We start from the raw sequence: 15230 nt of genomic DNA on the forward strand, positions 1-15230 counted from the left end.
TAAACTATATTTTAAATATTTAAATATAACCATTATATATTTAAAAATAGTATTTTAAAAAATATTTTTTATTTTTAATTAATGATTTTAACACATTTGTAATTAAGCACCATGAAAAAAAAAGAAAGTACTATGTTATTGGAGGGTTGAAAAAGTAATTAAGCACCAAAAATATTTTTAGGAGAGAAAAAAACTAAAATTTTTAGCTTCTCTTTTGCTTTTGAAAAACATTCTGAAAAGCTAAAAATTTCAGCCAAAAGTAGCTTGTTCTGCACAGTTTTTTTTTAGAATACTTTTGGAGTCAGAAATACTTTTTTTAAGTAATGAAGAACTGACTTTAATCTAACTCAATATAATTATTGTATATAAAATATTTCAGAACAAAAATAAGTAGCATGGAATGGAAATAAACTTTCTTTTAATCACGTGCTTCTTGATATGATGAACATAAATATTTTCCTTCTTTTTCCATTGGAGAGAGAGAGACAAGTTGATTAGTTGATATTTCAATTTTCAATTTCCAACAATTAAAAGAAAAGTGGTCCCGATATGAAGCAAAAAGGTTCAAAAGGCCCCATTGTCTTATTCCAAGCTGGAACCCAACAGCCAATGGGGAAAATGTATAGGGGGAATGGACCAATAGAAAGAGGATAAGGTGGCACGTCGGATAAAAAGAGAAAGGAATAGTAGATGTTAAGTTGAAACAGGGGTGCACAATAAATAAAAAGGGCGTAAAAGTAGAGTAGAGGGACAAGAGCAAAACTAAGATGGGGTACAATTCAATGTTAAAGACCCCCAAGAAGGAAGAACAACAAGTTCCAGATGCGAGTACCGCTTCTGAATTCGACGATACCAAAGGAAGCTATGCACATGGAGAGATTGATATTATTGAAGAACTGGAAGGTATTTTGGGGGTTGAAAATGAAGATTTGTCAGGGGATAAGGTACATGCTCATCTCACTTGGGACTTCATGGACTGGGAAACAGGGTTCCAGAATGCGGAAGAAGAAGAAGGTGAAGAAGAGGAGGGAGACCGGAAATACTTTGAAGAGTATAACCAGGCTGTAAAGACGGAGCATCTTGGTTTCTGGGAAGTAGATGATGAGAAAAGGGTTTCTTTGAACTTGAACTTGAATTATCAAGATGTCTTGGATGCATGGTCCGATCGTGGTCCTCTATGGGCAGATGATTATTCCATTTCAACCGCCACCAATGGCAATGCCTACTATGTTAGTATACCCCTTTTCTCTGCTAATTCTTGTACGTTTCTGTTGAATATGTCTCTCTCTCTTTTCTTTTCTTTTTTTCCTTCTCAATGTTGAATATGTATTTAGGAAGGGAAAAACAGAGGATTCTGCATTCTAGGCTTAGATTTCTGTCAGAGGGCTTCCTTTAATTTTGGATTTTGATGGATAAGAAATGGTAGAATAATTATGAGTAATCTAAGTGTTGATAATGATATATATAATTGAGTTTAACAATTACAAGTGTGTGTAGATGGGAGAAGTGCCAATGATGGAATTCGAAGAAAGAACAAGAAGGGAAGCTAGTGTTCTAAGATACAAAGAGAAGCGTCAGTCTAGACTGTTCTGCAAGAAGATAAGGTATCAAGTCCGCAAACTCAATGCAGATAAAAGACCCAGGCTCAAGGTTTGTCCTCTTTCTCTATTATAAATTATAATTACAAAATACATGCAATGCATTCGAATTTGGATATTAAGAATGCCGCTACTTTTTGGTTGCTACAGGGCCGGTTCGTGAAGAGAGTTTCCTAAAGAGAAGATGACCCAAACGTTGTTTCAAATATCTGATAAAATATCTTTTACTCTGTGGACTTTTTCATGCATAATCTGCCTTTTTTTTGTTTGTCTCAATGAAAAAAGAAAATATCTTTTCCGAGTCTCGCCCAAAAAATATAAATGTGATTCACCAAATATCTTTTCATCCCAAGCTTTGTGGGCACTTCCTAATGGGGTGGCTTTCTGTAGTGGACCAAACCTCCATTATGCACATAAATTGACCCTGCCATTCAGTATCATAAATCATAATCACGCCCAAAGAAGAAGGATGGTGTATTTGTGGCATTTTGTGATGGGCTGCATCTGCGACTGCATGGCATCATCAACAACAATGCACAAAGCCTAGGAAAAAGGTTTTCATTGTATATTAGAAAACAAAAGGTCAAATGTCAGTGAATTACTATAAATCAAGTTCCTGTGGATACTAGGCCAGTGGTCCTTTTGTATGCTCATGGTTGATGGGTTTTATCTCGGGTCTTCCCTCTTTATGGATCCCCCCCCCCCCTTTTTTTTATGTCTGTCTACTGTCGTTTTCTGATAAGAGAGAGGCCTGGAAGGAGACTGCCAATGCCATTGATTATTGATATAATTGGAGTAAAATCCACAAATATTGTGCTGTTTTAACTTTGTCAAAAACTAGCGAGTGTGCTTGTTTGTTAAACTGCAGACTATCATTTGCCGATTCAAGATTACGTATCTTAGCAAGCATTTATCCTTGTAATTAACCACAGAAGATTCATATAAATATTATATTCTTCCCATCTTCTTTCCTACTTTCAATTCCAGAAAAGGAAAAAAAAAAAAAAAACGAAATCTGAAACTCATTATCTAGTTAGTGTAATTTTGATTCGTTAAAGAACATTGATCTCTGATGGCAATTTGCAAAATAATTAAAATTAGACGGTTTCAACCACCAATTATGAGATCCGTTGGAGGCAAAATAATTAAAACAATTTGCACAATGTCCTTTCCTTTTTTTTTTGGAGGACATTGGATTAGATATTTCCTAGCATGATATCCGTCGTCATTTATCAGCTTCATAAAAATATTATTTTAGTATTTAGATTTTAAATTTGTGTTATTTGTTAAATCATCTCAAAATTTAATTTTGCTAAATTAACAATTAATTAATTTTTTAAAATTTAAAAAAAAAATTAATTTTTTTAATTTTACAAAATTAATTAATTACTTATGCGGCATCTACGTGGTGATCTCTGTGTATATCACGTTAGCAAAGTTAAGAGAAATTAATTTTTCCACCCATAGTTGTACTTGGTAGAAATGATGAAAAATAGAAAAAAAAATTCTTTCTATCAGTTACTTGATAGAATTGAAAAATTAAATAAATAAAAATAAAACATTTAAAATATATATAATTTTAAACCAATATTCATTTCTCTTATTTTCTCTCCTCTCATCTTTTATGAAGTATTTATTTTTATAGAATTGGAGTACAAAATAATGCCTTATGGTTTCCCTAATTTGGAGTGGTCCTCGCTCAAGGATAAAGAATGAGGCGACTGTCAGCCCATTTTCTTCTCTTTTAGTCCCCATTCTTGTCCACGATGCATCTCACTAGTACTCAAAATTATATAGGTCTAATAGCTAATTTAGATTGTAAATTATAGTTAACATATTAATTCGATAGTTTTGTAATTTATTTAAGGGTAAAGTAATTATTTAACTATTAAAAATTTCTTTTTTGGTGATTAAATAATGAAAATTTATAAAAGGATTATCCAATTATTTGATTTTTTAGTCACTAAATTATAAATGGGAAGATGATATTTAACCTTTAATATTTACACATTGTGTCAATTTAATTTTAATTTTAAAATTTAACTTTTAATACTACACATTACTTAATTTTATCCTATATTTTACATGGAAACATAGTACGTAAGTTAAAATAAAAACAAAATTATATATTTTTAAAAATTCGTTATTATTAAACTAGACAATTCTCAAATATATCGCTTTCTAAGAACTTGATATCTTTTAATGATAATTAATTATTTTTTATTAGCTTGAACTAATCACCATTGATGAAGCAAATCAAAGCTTACTCTTTTTTTTAACCTGTTAAACTTACAATAGGTTGAATTAATGAGGTGAGTATTTTTTAAGCAATTGAATTGACCATTTCTTAAATTTAGGTTATTTTGCTTCTTGTTGTTATTCATTTTCCATCGTATCAAACGTATAAATGTCGAAAGGGTCTTAAAAAAGAAACAAAACTACAAAAGAATCAAATTATATGATTTGTAAATATTGATGATTCAATTTTTAAATTAATACTAAATTAGTACAATGTATAAATGATGAGGGTTAAAGTTATTAGTATGTCGGTTCTAAAAGTTATCACATAAAGTTTCTATTAATCATTTAACCGTATAAAAGAAAAAAAAAAAAAGGATAATCATTTATAATTATTTTATATTCTTAAAATTCCAAAAGAAGAAGTGAAATTTTCATAGATTTCTAAAATAATTCTTAAATTTTATGAAAAAGGGAGTAAGGTGAAATGATGATAGTCTAAAACCCAAATCAACAGATTTTTCCCTAGAAAAGATGGATAACAATTAGATACATGTTTAAATGAAATGCAATTGTGTTATTTTAAAAGATAATTTTATAATAAATTACATATAGAAACTATTTCTTTACAACACAACTTATTCTATTTTTCACTATGCTAAAGAAGATGTCGAAATCAGAAAATCATTCTTTCTGGGGTAATTTTGAGTGACGATCTGAACTAAGAGAAAGATGATGAGATGTGGTGGGGGGTTAATTTCCTTATGATCTTTAATTATCGAGAAAGGATTAGACATTTCCAAGTATGATATAGATAGTCATTAATATTTGCCGACAAACTAATGTAAGGACGGCAAGCTGAGGATGTAACTGAGTTAAAATTGCCACTCAACCACCACATTATTCCTAACAGTGACAGATTAACAGAACATTTTTAGGCATCATTATTCACAAAGTTATCCCTAGGTGAATTGGATTGGATGATCGCATCTCACTACAATTCAGGCGGATAAGATTACCATGATTCTATTGAACAAAACCTATGACATGTCCGAAATTTTGGTGAAACGATGCTTATATTTTGTGAAGGGATTAGATGAGTAATCCTCCTAAATTGAAGTGGTCCTCGCTTAAGGACAAGAAATGGTGTATCTGACGGTGAACCCATTTCCTTCTCTTTCAGCCCATCATTCTTCATTATTGCCCACTAGTAGTGTTAACTTCCAATGGTCTTTCTTCTTCTTTTTTTAAATGCAATTTTTTATTAGAAAAGACAACAAAGGATAAGAGTATCAATTACACCGCAGGCTTTTATGGCCACAAAAGTTATGACTACATAATTATATGCATTACCAATAAATTACATCATGCAATTTTATGCTTTTAAATCTTTTTAAATGATACAACATCATTTGACTTATTAATCTTATATATTCCCTCAAAAAAATATACATTAATTCATCACAGGGAAAATCTATAATATATTCATAACAGCTTAATTAGGTTAAAAAAAACACAACTCAAAACTTTATTAAATCCATATTTGAATGAGTCAATCATCAAAAAGAGTATTCAAACTTTTAAGGTTTGATTACGAAATTCACTTAATCTTTAGAGTTTGAAAAACACACAATTATCTGATGAGATTTGATAAAAAGTAAAAAGTATGTTTTAGGCCGAAGATGGGAGTTAGTAAGTTTTACCCAAAAGAAAAAAACCAAGTTATCAATCAATGAAGTCGACCCCATGAATAAATGGAAGGCAGTAGTAAGTTAGCCGTCGTTTATGGCATTCGTCCTTGGATACTGCCAGGTTGTATGGCCGGTGCGAAACACACCATATAACAGTGTCGAATTTCAGTTTCCGTTATAATTAAAGTCTACTCCTGGTTCCAATCCATGTAATATTATAATTTACCCTAGATTGTTGAAGTCATATCATAGGAGATGAATCACGCTTCTCGTGATGAACCTCTGCAAGTCAATCCTCTTCGAAAACAGGGTACAGCATCCTAGTAATCTTTGTTGTGACCGAGGAGTGGTTTAGCTTCATAGAATCGGAGCCATCATATATATTGGCATGGGCACCTCATCTCCCAGCAAACTATACTTCCCTGACTTCTTCGAACAAGTTTTGAGGAAGATGGGGGCTCCACTGGAGCAGCTTATAGATGGGCTTGAAATCCACATGCTTGTATGGGTTTCAGTATAGGAGCTAGAATCTCGAAGCAAATTAATATTCCCACTCCCATTCCCTACTTCAAAGGAAGACAAGTTCTGGGTAAATCCAAGCAATGATTGTTACTTCCAATGGCTAGCTCCAACTTCAGCCTTGTATGTTTCGCATGCAAGTTTGGATTCTGCTACGAGTGCCCAATTGGATGGGAGAGCTTGCGCATTAGCGGTGTTAGGTACTTTTGGTTTGCACGCAAGAACACACTCCTCGTTTCAAAGATGAACGTGGTGAGATGGGTCTAAAATGCCTTGATGTGACCAATTGAGAGTGTTGGTGTTGGTGGGTGGAATTCCACCATTTTTGCTGTTTTCCCATTTATCCAAATAGCACAAGATTGGAAGATTGGGGGAGGGTGAAGAATAAGTTGGAAGGAGATAGTTTGGTGGCAAGATTATGGATTTGGAAAGCGAGCAAGGGAAAGAGATGAGGCGAAGAGCAAAGAAACTGAGCGAAATCTGTTGACAAACAGTTGGAAAAGGAGGATCATCCGATACTCATCTTCAAGCCTTTGTTCATCACATTTCAAAGTGCTACTAACATAATTCACTTAATGGAAATGGAATGGAAACCTTTCCAAATATTTTGTACCATTTCATCATTACATCCCTTATAATCAACACGAGTAGTGCTAGTCAATGAACTGTTTAAAAAAAGTAGTGGCATTCCATGCGCATGTGTTGTTTTGCGTCTCAAATACGGCATAATTTGAACTAAGTGGCATATACTTTCTTTTTTTTCTTTTGGATTTATATTTTCAAGTATCCTATCCTTTTTAATTGATAGCACGAATATGGAGAAGCAATGCCGTATACGACTGTTATCAAGTCCAGTAATTAACAAAGAGATGCATGTTTAATTTTCATATCATGAGATTGGCATGTATTGTTTGTTATTTCAATTTCTTCTCTTTCCGTCACTCTTTCTCGTAGTGGGAACATCACATTATGATAAGCCTTTTTTGGGGATGTGGTAAAAAAAAAGTTAAAAATATCAGAGATATTGGGTTTGGTATTTGGCAATGATAATAAAAGTAATCAATAATATGAATATTAATTTTCGGTTAATTATAAAAATGAAATTCTATCTTGAAACCAATCTATCATGCGACGCTTAACAAACACTTTATTTTTATAAGTAATTAATTTTTATAAAAAAAGAGTAAAATACTCAATAAACAAAAAAAAAATTGTTTTTCCAACATTCACCTCTCCTTTCACAGTTACCGAAGCAAAAGTACAGTTGCTAACTAGATTCAAAATTGAATTTGTGGCTAATTTCGTAATTAAACATTGTTTCTACTGACATAAATGAAGCGGAAAGTCTCCGGGGATGGCACCAGCTACGGTTGTCGAGAAGTTTTCAATCTCCTTAATAGATGTCACTCAACCAACCAGAAAAATTGCAGGCAATGGAATCACCGAGAAGCATATGTCACGTTGTGGCCGTACCTTATCCTGGTAGGGGCCATGTCAATCCGATGATGAACCTCTGCAAGCTACTTTGCTCTAAAACCCCCAACATTGTCATATCATTTGTAGTCACCGAAGAGTGGTTGGGTTTCATCTCTTCCGACGACAAGCCCGTCAACGTCCGATTTAGGACGATCCCCAACGTAATCCCATCTGAACTTGATAGAGCTAACAACTTCCCTGCTTTCATAGCAGCTGTGCTCACCAAGATGGAAGCTCCATTTGAGGATCTCCTTGATCGGCTTGAACTCCCAGTCGCCGCCATTGTAGCTGACACGTATGTGGCTTGGACGGTACGAGTGGGGCAACGAAGGAATATTCCGGTGGCTTCCCTTTGGACCATGTCCGCATCCGTGTTCTCCATTTTTCACCATTTCAACCTCCTCGTGCAAAACCACCATTTCCCAGCTGATTTATCAGGTTTGTCTTGTCTTTTTTTACTTACTATTGTTTACGCCAGTTTTCTGTTCATTAACTTTTAAGTAAAACTCGTTCTTTAACAACTTTTAGTATCTGTAATTGGGAAATATTAACCAATTTAGTTGTTAAAGTGATATGTAAAAGTAAAATTTATATACTATTAAATGTAAAAAGCTTTTTTAAATAAATAATATTTAATCAGTGCTTAAGATAACCCATTTTTTAATTTACGCCAGATTCCAGGCTTTATGTTGGCTCATGTTCCTAATAGATTTGTCTTGAGATTCGCACACTGTCAAGCAATTTAAAATTGAATTATGTCTTAAAGAACAAAAAGAAAAAAAAAAACTGGTTGAAGTTTGAAGCCTTGGAAAAACTTTAGTCTGTGAGAAGATAAGGGAAAACTAGCACTGCATCGTATCCTTTGAAATTTGAATCACCTGACATTTTCCTTTATCTGATTATGTTCTCATGGGCATCTCCGCAGGATGACATTTTGGATGATGTTTAGATGAGAATGATAATTTAAATTAATATAAAATCATAAGGTAGATAACTAGATTCATGTTTGCCTGAGGTTCTGCGTCTTTCAGTTTAAAGTTTAAACTCTGGATATGGTAATGGGTGTAGTTTGATGTTTCTTGTGCATAGCAGAGCAAGGAAATGACCGTGTGGATTACATCCCTGGACTTACTCCCATATGTTTAGCTGATTTGCCAACAATTTTATATGGGAGTGACCGCCAAGTCTTGCACATTGCTCTGGATTGTGTTTCATCAGTGCCTAAAGCACAGTATCTTCTCTTCACCACTGTCTACGAACTTGAATTCCAAGTCATTGATGTTCTTAAAGCAAACTTACCTTTTCCTGTCTACGCAATCGGCCCCAGCATACCTTACCTTGACCTCAAACAACCTTGTTCAACGACTACTCTTAATGGTCCTGACTACCTCCAATGGCTGGATTTGCAGCCTAGAGGTTCAGTATTGTATGTATCATTGGGAAGTTTTCTATCAGTTTCAGCTGCCCAAATGGATGAAATCGTTGCTGGGGTGCAGGATAGTGGTGTTCGCTACTTGTGGGTGTCCCGCGGGGACTCTTCAAGATTCAAAGACTGCTGTGGCAGTCAGGGAGTCGTGGTTCCTTGGTGTGATCAGCTGAGGGTGCTATGCCATTCTTCTGTTGGAGGGTTTTGGACGCATTGTGGGTTTAATTCCACTCTGGAGGCCGTGTATGCTGGTGTTCCGATGCTGACTTTTCCTATATTTATGGATCAAAATCCAAACAGTAAGCAAATAGTTGAAGATTGGAAGGTTGGATGGAGAGTGAAGAAGAACAAGGTAGGTGAAGGTGAACATTTGGTGAGCAGAGAAGAAATTGCAGAGCTAGTGCGCAGGTTTTTGGATTTTGAGAGCATGGAGCAGATGGAAATGAGACAAAGGGCTTGGAAAGTTGGAGAAACATGTCAAACAGCAATTGCAAAAGGCGGATCCACAGATATTAACCTAGATGCTTTCATCAAGGACATCTCCGAAAGACACCATCATTAGCTTGTCTTAGTTGTTTACTTATTTGTAGTTCCAATTATGTCAACTGCATCCGGATTCAATTTGTTGCCAATAAAACATTGAATTGAGCAAGCATGGAATTGCTCTATTTTTTCTGGCGTGACGAACTGATCTTAATTTTGGGTCCGCAAAAAGTGAAGTGAATGCAGTGAAACCAATGCAATAACTAAATGATGGTTTAACATTCAATGAAAATCTGGATCCATTTGTAATATTTATCGGAGAGATCGGCTTGAGATAAAATTAGTAGGGTAGGCACCTCTATAAGGATATTTTTTTGCGCATCCTCTAAGTGGATTAATCTTCCCTTGAAAGTGCATTGATACATCTTTGAAGATGTCCGTAAACAAAAGCCGACGCCATTCTTTGAAGATGATTATGACCCAACCCACGAAAAGATGTAAAATTGCAAGGCCCGAGAAGAGAAGTAAAGAACAAACGGAACATTGTTAAACAAAACCCATTTATGAGACAATGGGTTCCGACTTCCAATCCAAAGCTTCCGACATTGGTCCATAGCAAGTTGTCCGTCCGGTCGAACTTATTACACGACATTGAAGATCTGATTGATTGCAACGGCTTCCAACTTCCAAATTTACAATCCTCCCCCAAAACAAATCAAAGAGGAAGAACGATTCTTTGTTGAAAAGAAAAAGTAGTCCCTGATTCTTGGAACCCTAATCTTGATGTAATCTATGCAACTTCATCTCTGACTTTTCAAAATCTATTACCAGCAAAGCAAGCAAAAGTGGCAGCAGAGAAAAGCACGAATAGGAATAACAATAAACTGACGAAAACCATTCCTTTTCGATTCTCTTCTATCTTCAAATATGCAATTCGGTCTTAATCTTCCTGTTTTCAAGAATATAACTTCGTTTGTATGGCAGTAACTCCACCGCGAATACCTTTACCAAGCCCTCATTGTACGAATTCCTTGTTCCAACAAAAAAACCCATCTCCCCAATTCTTTATTCTTCATGGCAACAGAAGCTACCACGACCAAGTTCCACAATTCAGACTTCCGAGCGGTTCCGCCGCCACCGGATTACCTCCCGGAAATAACGGTGGCTCCCCACGACGGGCTTCACTTTTGGCAGTTCATGATTGCTGGCTCAGTCGCCGGCTGCGTTGAGCATATGGCAATGTTCCCTGTTGATACTGTCAAGACCCATATGCAAGCCCTAGGCTCTTGCCCCATCAAATCGGTGGGTGTACGCCACGCGCTCCGTTCCGTCCTCAAATCCGAAGGACTCCCGGGCTTATACCGGGGAATCGGGGCCATGGGACTGGGGGCTGGTCCGGCCCATGCCGTCTACTTCTCTGTTTACGAAGTTTGCAAGAAGTACTTTTCGGGTGGGGATCCGAATAACTCGGCGGTCCATGCGGTTTCCGGTGTTTTCGCGACGGTAGCAAGCGACGCCGTTTTTACGCCTATGGATATGGTGAAGCAGAGGTTACAGTTGGGCAATGGTACTGCTTATAGAGGGGTATTGGATTGTGTTAAGAAAGTTCTCAAAGAGGAAGGTTTTGGGGCGTTTTATGCTTCCTACAGGACGACGGTGCTCATGAATGCACCGTTTACGGCTGTTCATTTTGCAACTTATGAGGCAGCGAAAAGGGGTTTGATTGAGATTTCACCTGAGAGTGCCAGTGATGAGCGGGTGATGGTCCATGCTACGGCTGGTGCTCTTGCTGGAGCATCTGCTGCTGTCGTCACTACACCGCTTGATGTAGTTAAAACTCAGTTGCAGTGCCAGGTAAAAGCATTCATTGCCTCTTTTCTTGTTTGTTGGATGAATTTTGCTATATTAGGAAATTTTGTCAGTGGCATGTCGTGATTGAAAACTTCCATGCACTCATAGTAAATTAAGGGACCCTCATATCCTATTCTTTTCCATGTTGAAACCAACATCTTGAATATACTGTTTTGAGTCAGTAGATACAGCATCCAACCTTTAATTCCAATGCCTTGAGATCAACAACATGTTGATAATAAATCTGTTTCATCCGTATTTGCTTTCTTGCCTTTATAATCTAGTTTCTGTCTGTTGCAAGTGTTTTTTTGTTATTTTCTCTTGTTACAGCTACTCCATAACACTACCCCGGATAGTTGAAATCGTCCTTTTCTCTTCAACTGAGTGTTTGCCTTTTTTACTAAGCAAGTTTTAATAATCAACGGCACGGCATACTTCCCTTTATATGATCATAATCTTTTTGTATTCAAGTGATTAAGTCCTTGCTCATACTCTATTTCTTGGTTCAATGTACTTTGGTTTTTTATTTCACATTGTTGGTTTTGACAATAACTGGTATGACGTATAGTCGTGTCCATAAAGACTTACTTTTGTATAATTGGGTTAATTATGTATCTAGCTTCTCTGATTAATTATTTTTGCTGTTAAAAATTGCATCACAGGGTGTGTGTGGATGTGATAGATTTAAGAGTACTGCTATTAGGGATGTGGCTAAAACAATAGTGCAAAAAGATGGGTACAAGGGCCTCATGAGGGGATGGATTCCTCGGATACTCTTCCATGCTCCTGCTGCTGCAATCTGCTGGTCCACCTATGAAGCTGCAAAATCTTTCTTCCAAGAACTCAATGCCTGCACTGAAAGTGGCACTATCACCTGAAGTACCATAAGGAATTGTGCCAATGTATACAGCCGCTGCAAAACTGACACCTCAAGTGATGGTGGAAAGCTTTGCTTCACACAATGGAATGGTAAGCAAGACATGTACTTGCAGGCAACAGCATATCTATGGTCTATTTTAACTGATATCCATAGAGTGTATATGGTGCTATTTAATATTATCAAATAAATATGAAGTCATTTCTTGCCAGGAACCGATACGGTTTTTGTATTTGGTTTCATGAAGAAGTAAGGGAAAGTCGCATAAAAAAGTTGGGAGTTTTTACCCCAAAAGATTGAAGTGCTGAAAATGTTATTTCCTTGACGCATTGTTGATATGTGCAACTATTTGACTATCTTTTTCCTTAATTGTTAGTTATTGTTTGGATTGATGGGTAACAAGTTTAGAGTAGTTTCCTGGCTATATCTCATGCAATGACTTTTAGTTGTAGTCATTACGTGCACGGTTCTGTTGTGATTTTTCTTCTCTTAGCTGTGTTTGACGATGTGGTGAGCTTGACGGACAAGGTTTTAGTGTTTTCTGTGGGTCTGTTTTGAAAACCATTAGGGATATTTTAGATTAATGCATCCTTCAATGTAGTTCTTTCTTATATTAAGTGCAATATGTTCAACGTATAAGATTTTTGTACAAAAACAATCATGGGCAGGAAAAGAGGAAGCAGAGTGATTTCCCAATAATATATAACCATAATCCAATAATGGGAGGCAGGAAGGTAAGGTTTGTGGAAGTAAATTGTGTCCTCTAGTCTCTACTCGGAAGTAAACCCCCTGTGGAGTTACCTGACCCGGCCTCCTCCTCCATCTGAACCTCGTTCAAGTTGGCTGTGGACTGGCAGCTGAGCTTACAACCTGACCCACAATCACGGTGATATCATCAAGCTTTCCACCTGCTCCCAAAAAAATAAATAAAGGTCAAAAGACAATTGTGGACGAACGCAAATGGAATCATTGTCACAGGAAAAAACAAAAGAAACCCACACCTGTTAGCTTCATCCCCAGAATTTTCTTCCAAAAAGGAACATCTAAACCCTGTGTGTAAGCGAATACCAATAAGACTAGTTAAATAAATTCATTACGGGTTTTAACATCAAAATATTCTGACAAATAGGTGGGGTTTTTTTTTTTTCTTTTTAAACCTTGGATCTGGCCTCTATTGTGTAGGGAGAGTCGAACCTTGAATCCAGGGAGTGATTGCTTGCCAGCTTAGCCAATGCCTTCGCTACCATTACATATTGATCATGCAATTTAGCCACTGCTACTCTTTACTCTCGAGTCCGAGGGGTGATACTATACTATAATACACTAGTCCTTTAACAGACACAAGGGTAAGTAGAAAGAAACACATACCAGCCTCCACAACATCACTATGAGCCGCCAACGTAGAAACGATCTCTCCATCAAAAACATTGTCAAACAACCCATCCGAGCCCATTACTATGGTGTCTCCTTCCACTAATTCCACACTGCTAACCTGTTTTTACAGGCAATATAAATAACAAGCAAGGCGTTCAAGTTCCTAGCAAATTGGAATTGTTTTGACATGGTTAGTCGATTTTGGTTGGTTCTAAACAGCAGTGACTGATAGGATAACTGATAAACATATGGCATTACCACAGCATCAAGATACGTTTGGCCAACTAACTCCGAGCTCAATTGATATGGGCAGTCGAAGTAATGTTCTTGTGGGGTCGTTGAAAATATTATCTGCCCTGTTGTAAACTTGATAACATCAATCAACAAACAAACAAACAAACACAAAATTTGACATTTTACCTTTGCGGATAACTCGTAATCCACAATCACCTACACTGGCAACCTTCATGGTTCCATTCCTCTCTAGCATGGCAACGATACTACAGTATCGATTGAAAAATGAAGGTTAATGACAGTGTAGAAATGGAAAATGTTGGCAGAGAAGACTTCTTCTTCAGAATATTATGGACTTACGCAGTAGCCGAACCTTTAGAGCAAGTGGCGGCATGTGCTTTTCTTATCAGGATCTGGGGATCGTAATTAACCTGGTAAAAGATGAATTCAGATATAGCCCCAAAAAGAAAAAACAAAACAAAAACCACCCTAATAGACGCGTAAAAACAACCTTTGTTAATTTGGAAGATTAACGAACACTCAAATTTTATATTTTAAGCAATCATTCAAAAAAAAAGAAAAGAAAAGAAATTACTACCTCCAAATTCCCTACAAGAGATGAAGCATTAGCCATTATCTCCTTAGAAAATAATGAAGGATCCACATTTTGTTCAGCCCAACTGGCAAACAATAGGCAAATAAAATTGTCAAAAACGTCAGGGGAGAAAACCTAGTTCCACAGCATGCATAATGATTTTTCTGTTCACACAATGGCACAGTTTACCTACTTGTTTAAGAAACCAAAGGCATGCTTTAATTTTATTTAAACTAGTCCACTTCATTTATAGGCAAATAAAAATATCAAGGACTGTCAAATAGATTAATAGAGAAAGTGTTGAAACTTGTTAATTTAGAAAAACAGATGGCGGATTCATTAGACAGTAGTATACCCAGAAACACCGTCAGCAACAGCAATAACTCCCCCCTTGAAGTTGCTAACAAAGAAAGCATCTTCTCCTCCTCTCTCCACCTAGTAGAATCAGAAAATCAAACTTGTATTAGTATCGGATAAAAATTGAAATCAAACATGTGAGGTACAAAATTTTAAAGCTTGGAATACCTTGTTTGGATGAGGAATGAGGTGAGTTCCAATACAAAAACTCACTTCTGACCTAAAACCAAACCAAAAGTACATCACCACACTGGTGCTCAAGAATAAAAATAAATGAAGAGAAGATGAAAAGGTGATGTTAATGTGCTAACCGAGCAGGGTTGAGTTGTGATGAAGCAAAACAGAGCAAGTTAGTCTTCTTGGGAACACAATGTTTATTCGATAAACAAGGTTGAAAAAGCAGCTGAGAATAAGATTGAAGAATCGAAGCTCTGTAGATAGAATTCGCCATTTCCCGCTTCAATCCTCTCCCTCCTGCAGTCACACTCCCACATTACTAAGCTGCTAAGAT

At 36.3% G+C, this 15230-nt stretch overlaps 4 protein-coding genes across 9 annotated transcripts; 3 read left to right on the forward strand and 1 right to left on the reverse strand.

Moving 5' to 3' along the window:
* Window positions 1-722: 722 nt before the first annotated feature.
* On the forward strand, window positions 723-2491 carry LOC105771360 (protein CHLOROPLAST IMPORT APPARATUS 2). Its single transcript, XM_012592798.2, has 3 exons — window positions 723-1229; window positions 1498-1650; window positions 1749-2491. The coding sequence occupies exons 1-3, from the start codon at window positions 768-770 to the stop codon at window positions 1773-1775; spliced, it is 642 nt and encodes a 213-aa protein (XP_012448252.1). The 5' UTR covers window positions 723-767; the 3' UTR covers window positions 1776-2491.
* Window positions 2492-7299: 4808 nt separating this feature from the next.
* Window positions 7300-9631, forward strand: LOC105769012 (UDP-glycosyltransferase 87A1). The gene is made up of 2 exons (XM_012589354.2): window positions 7300-7960; window positions 8615-9631. The coding sequence occupies exons 1-2, from the start codon at window positions 7447-7449 to the stop codon at window positions 9508-9510; spliced, it is 1410 nt and encodes a 469-aa protein (XP_012444808.1). The 5' UTR covers window positions 7300-7446; the 3' UTR covers window positions 9511-9631.
* A 127-nt stretch (window positions 9632-9758) lies between these two features.
* Window positions 9759-12523, forward strand: LOC105769013 (uncharacterized). Its single transcript, XM_012589355.2, has 2 exons — window positions 9759-11285; window positions 11945-12523. The coding sequence occupies exons 1-2, from the start codon at window positions 10506-10508 to the stop codon at window positions 12158-12160; spliced, it is 996 nt and encodes a 331-aa protein (XP_012444809.1). The 5' UTR covers window positions 9759-10505; the 3' UTR covers window positions 12161-12523.
* A 224-nt stretch (window positions 12524-12747) lies between these two features.
* On the reverse strand, window positions 12748-15226 carry LOC105769014 (probable protein phosphatase 2C 26). Of its 6 annotated transcripts, none has more exons than XM_012589358.2 (11): window positions 15031-15226; window positions 14888-14939; window positions 14718-14797; window positions 14366-14447; window positions 14128-14198; window positions 13954-14033; window positions 13792-13889; window positions 13528-13651; window positions 13354-13432; window positions 13161-13209; window positions 12748-13067 (listed from the first exon to the last, which is right to left on the reverse strand). In XM_012589358.2, exons 1-10 carry the CDS (start codon window positions 15168-15170, stop codon window positions 13203-13205), a joined length of 813 nt encoding a protein of 270 aa, XP_012444812.1. In that variant the 5' UTR covers window positions 15171-15226; the 3' UTR covers window positions 12748-13067; window positions 13161-13202. The 6 variants fall into 6 exon arrangements, 5 of the variants coding, with proteins under 5 accessions (XP_012444812.1, XP_012444814.1, XP_012444810.1 ...); XM_012589360.2 differs by having other exon boundaries at window positions 13354-13399; window positions 15031-15225; XM_012589356.2 differs by having other exon boundaries at window positions 13317-13432; window positions 15031-15225.
* Between the last annotated feature and the right edge of the window lie 4 nt (window positions 15227-15230).

This window comes from Gossypium raimondii, chromosome 5, assembly GCF_025698545.1.
Source record: "Gossypium raimondii isolate GPD5lz chromosome 5, ASM2569854v1, whole genome shotgun sequence".
Lineage (NCBI taxonomy): Eukaryota > Viridiplantae > Streptophyta > Magnoliopsida > Malvales > Malvaceae > Gossypium > Gossypium raimondii.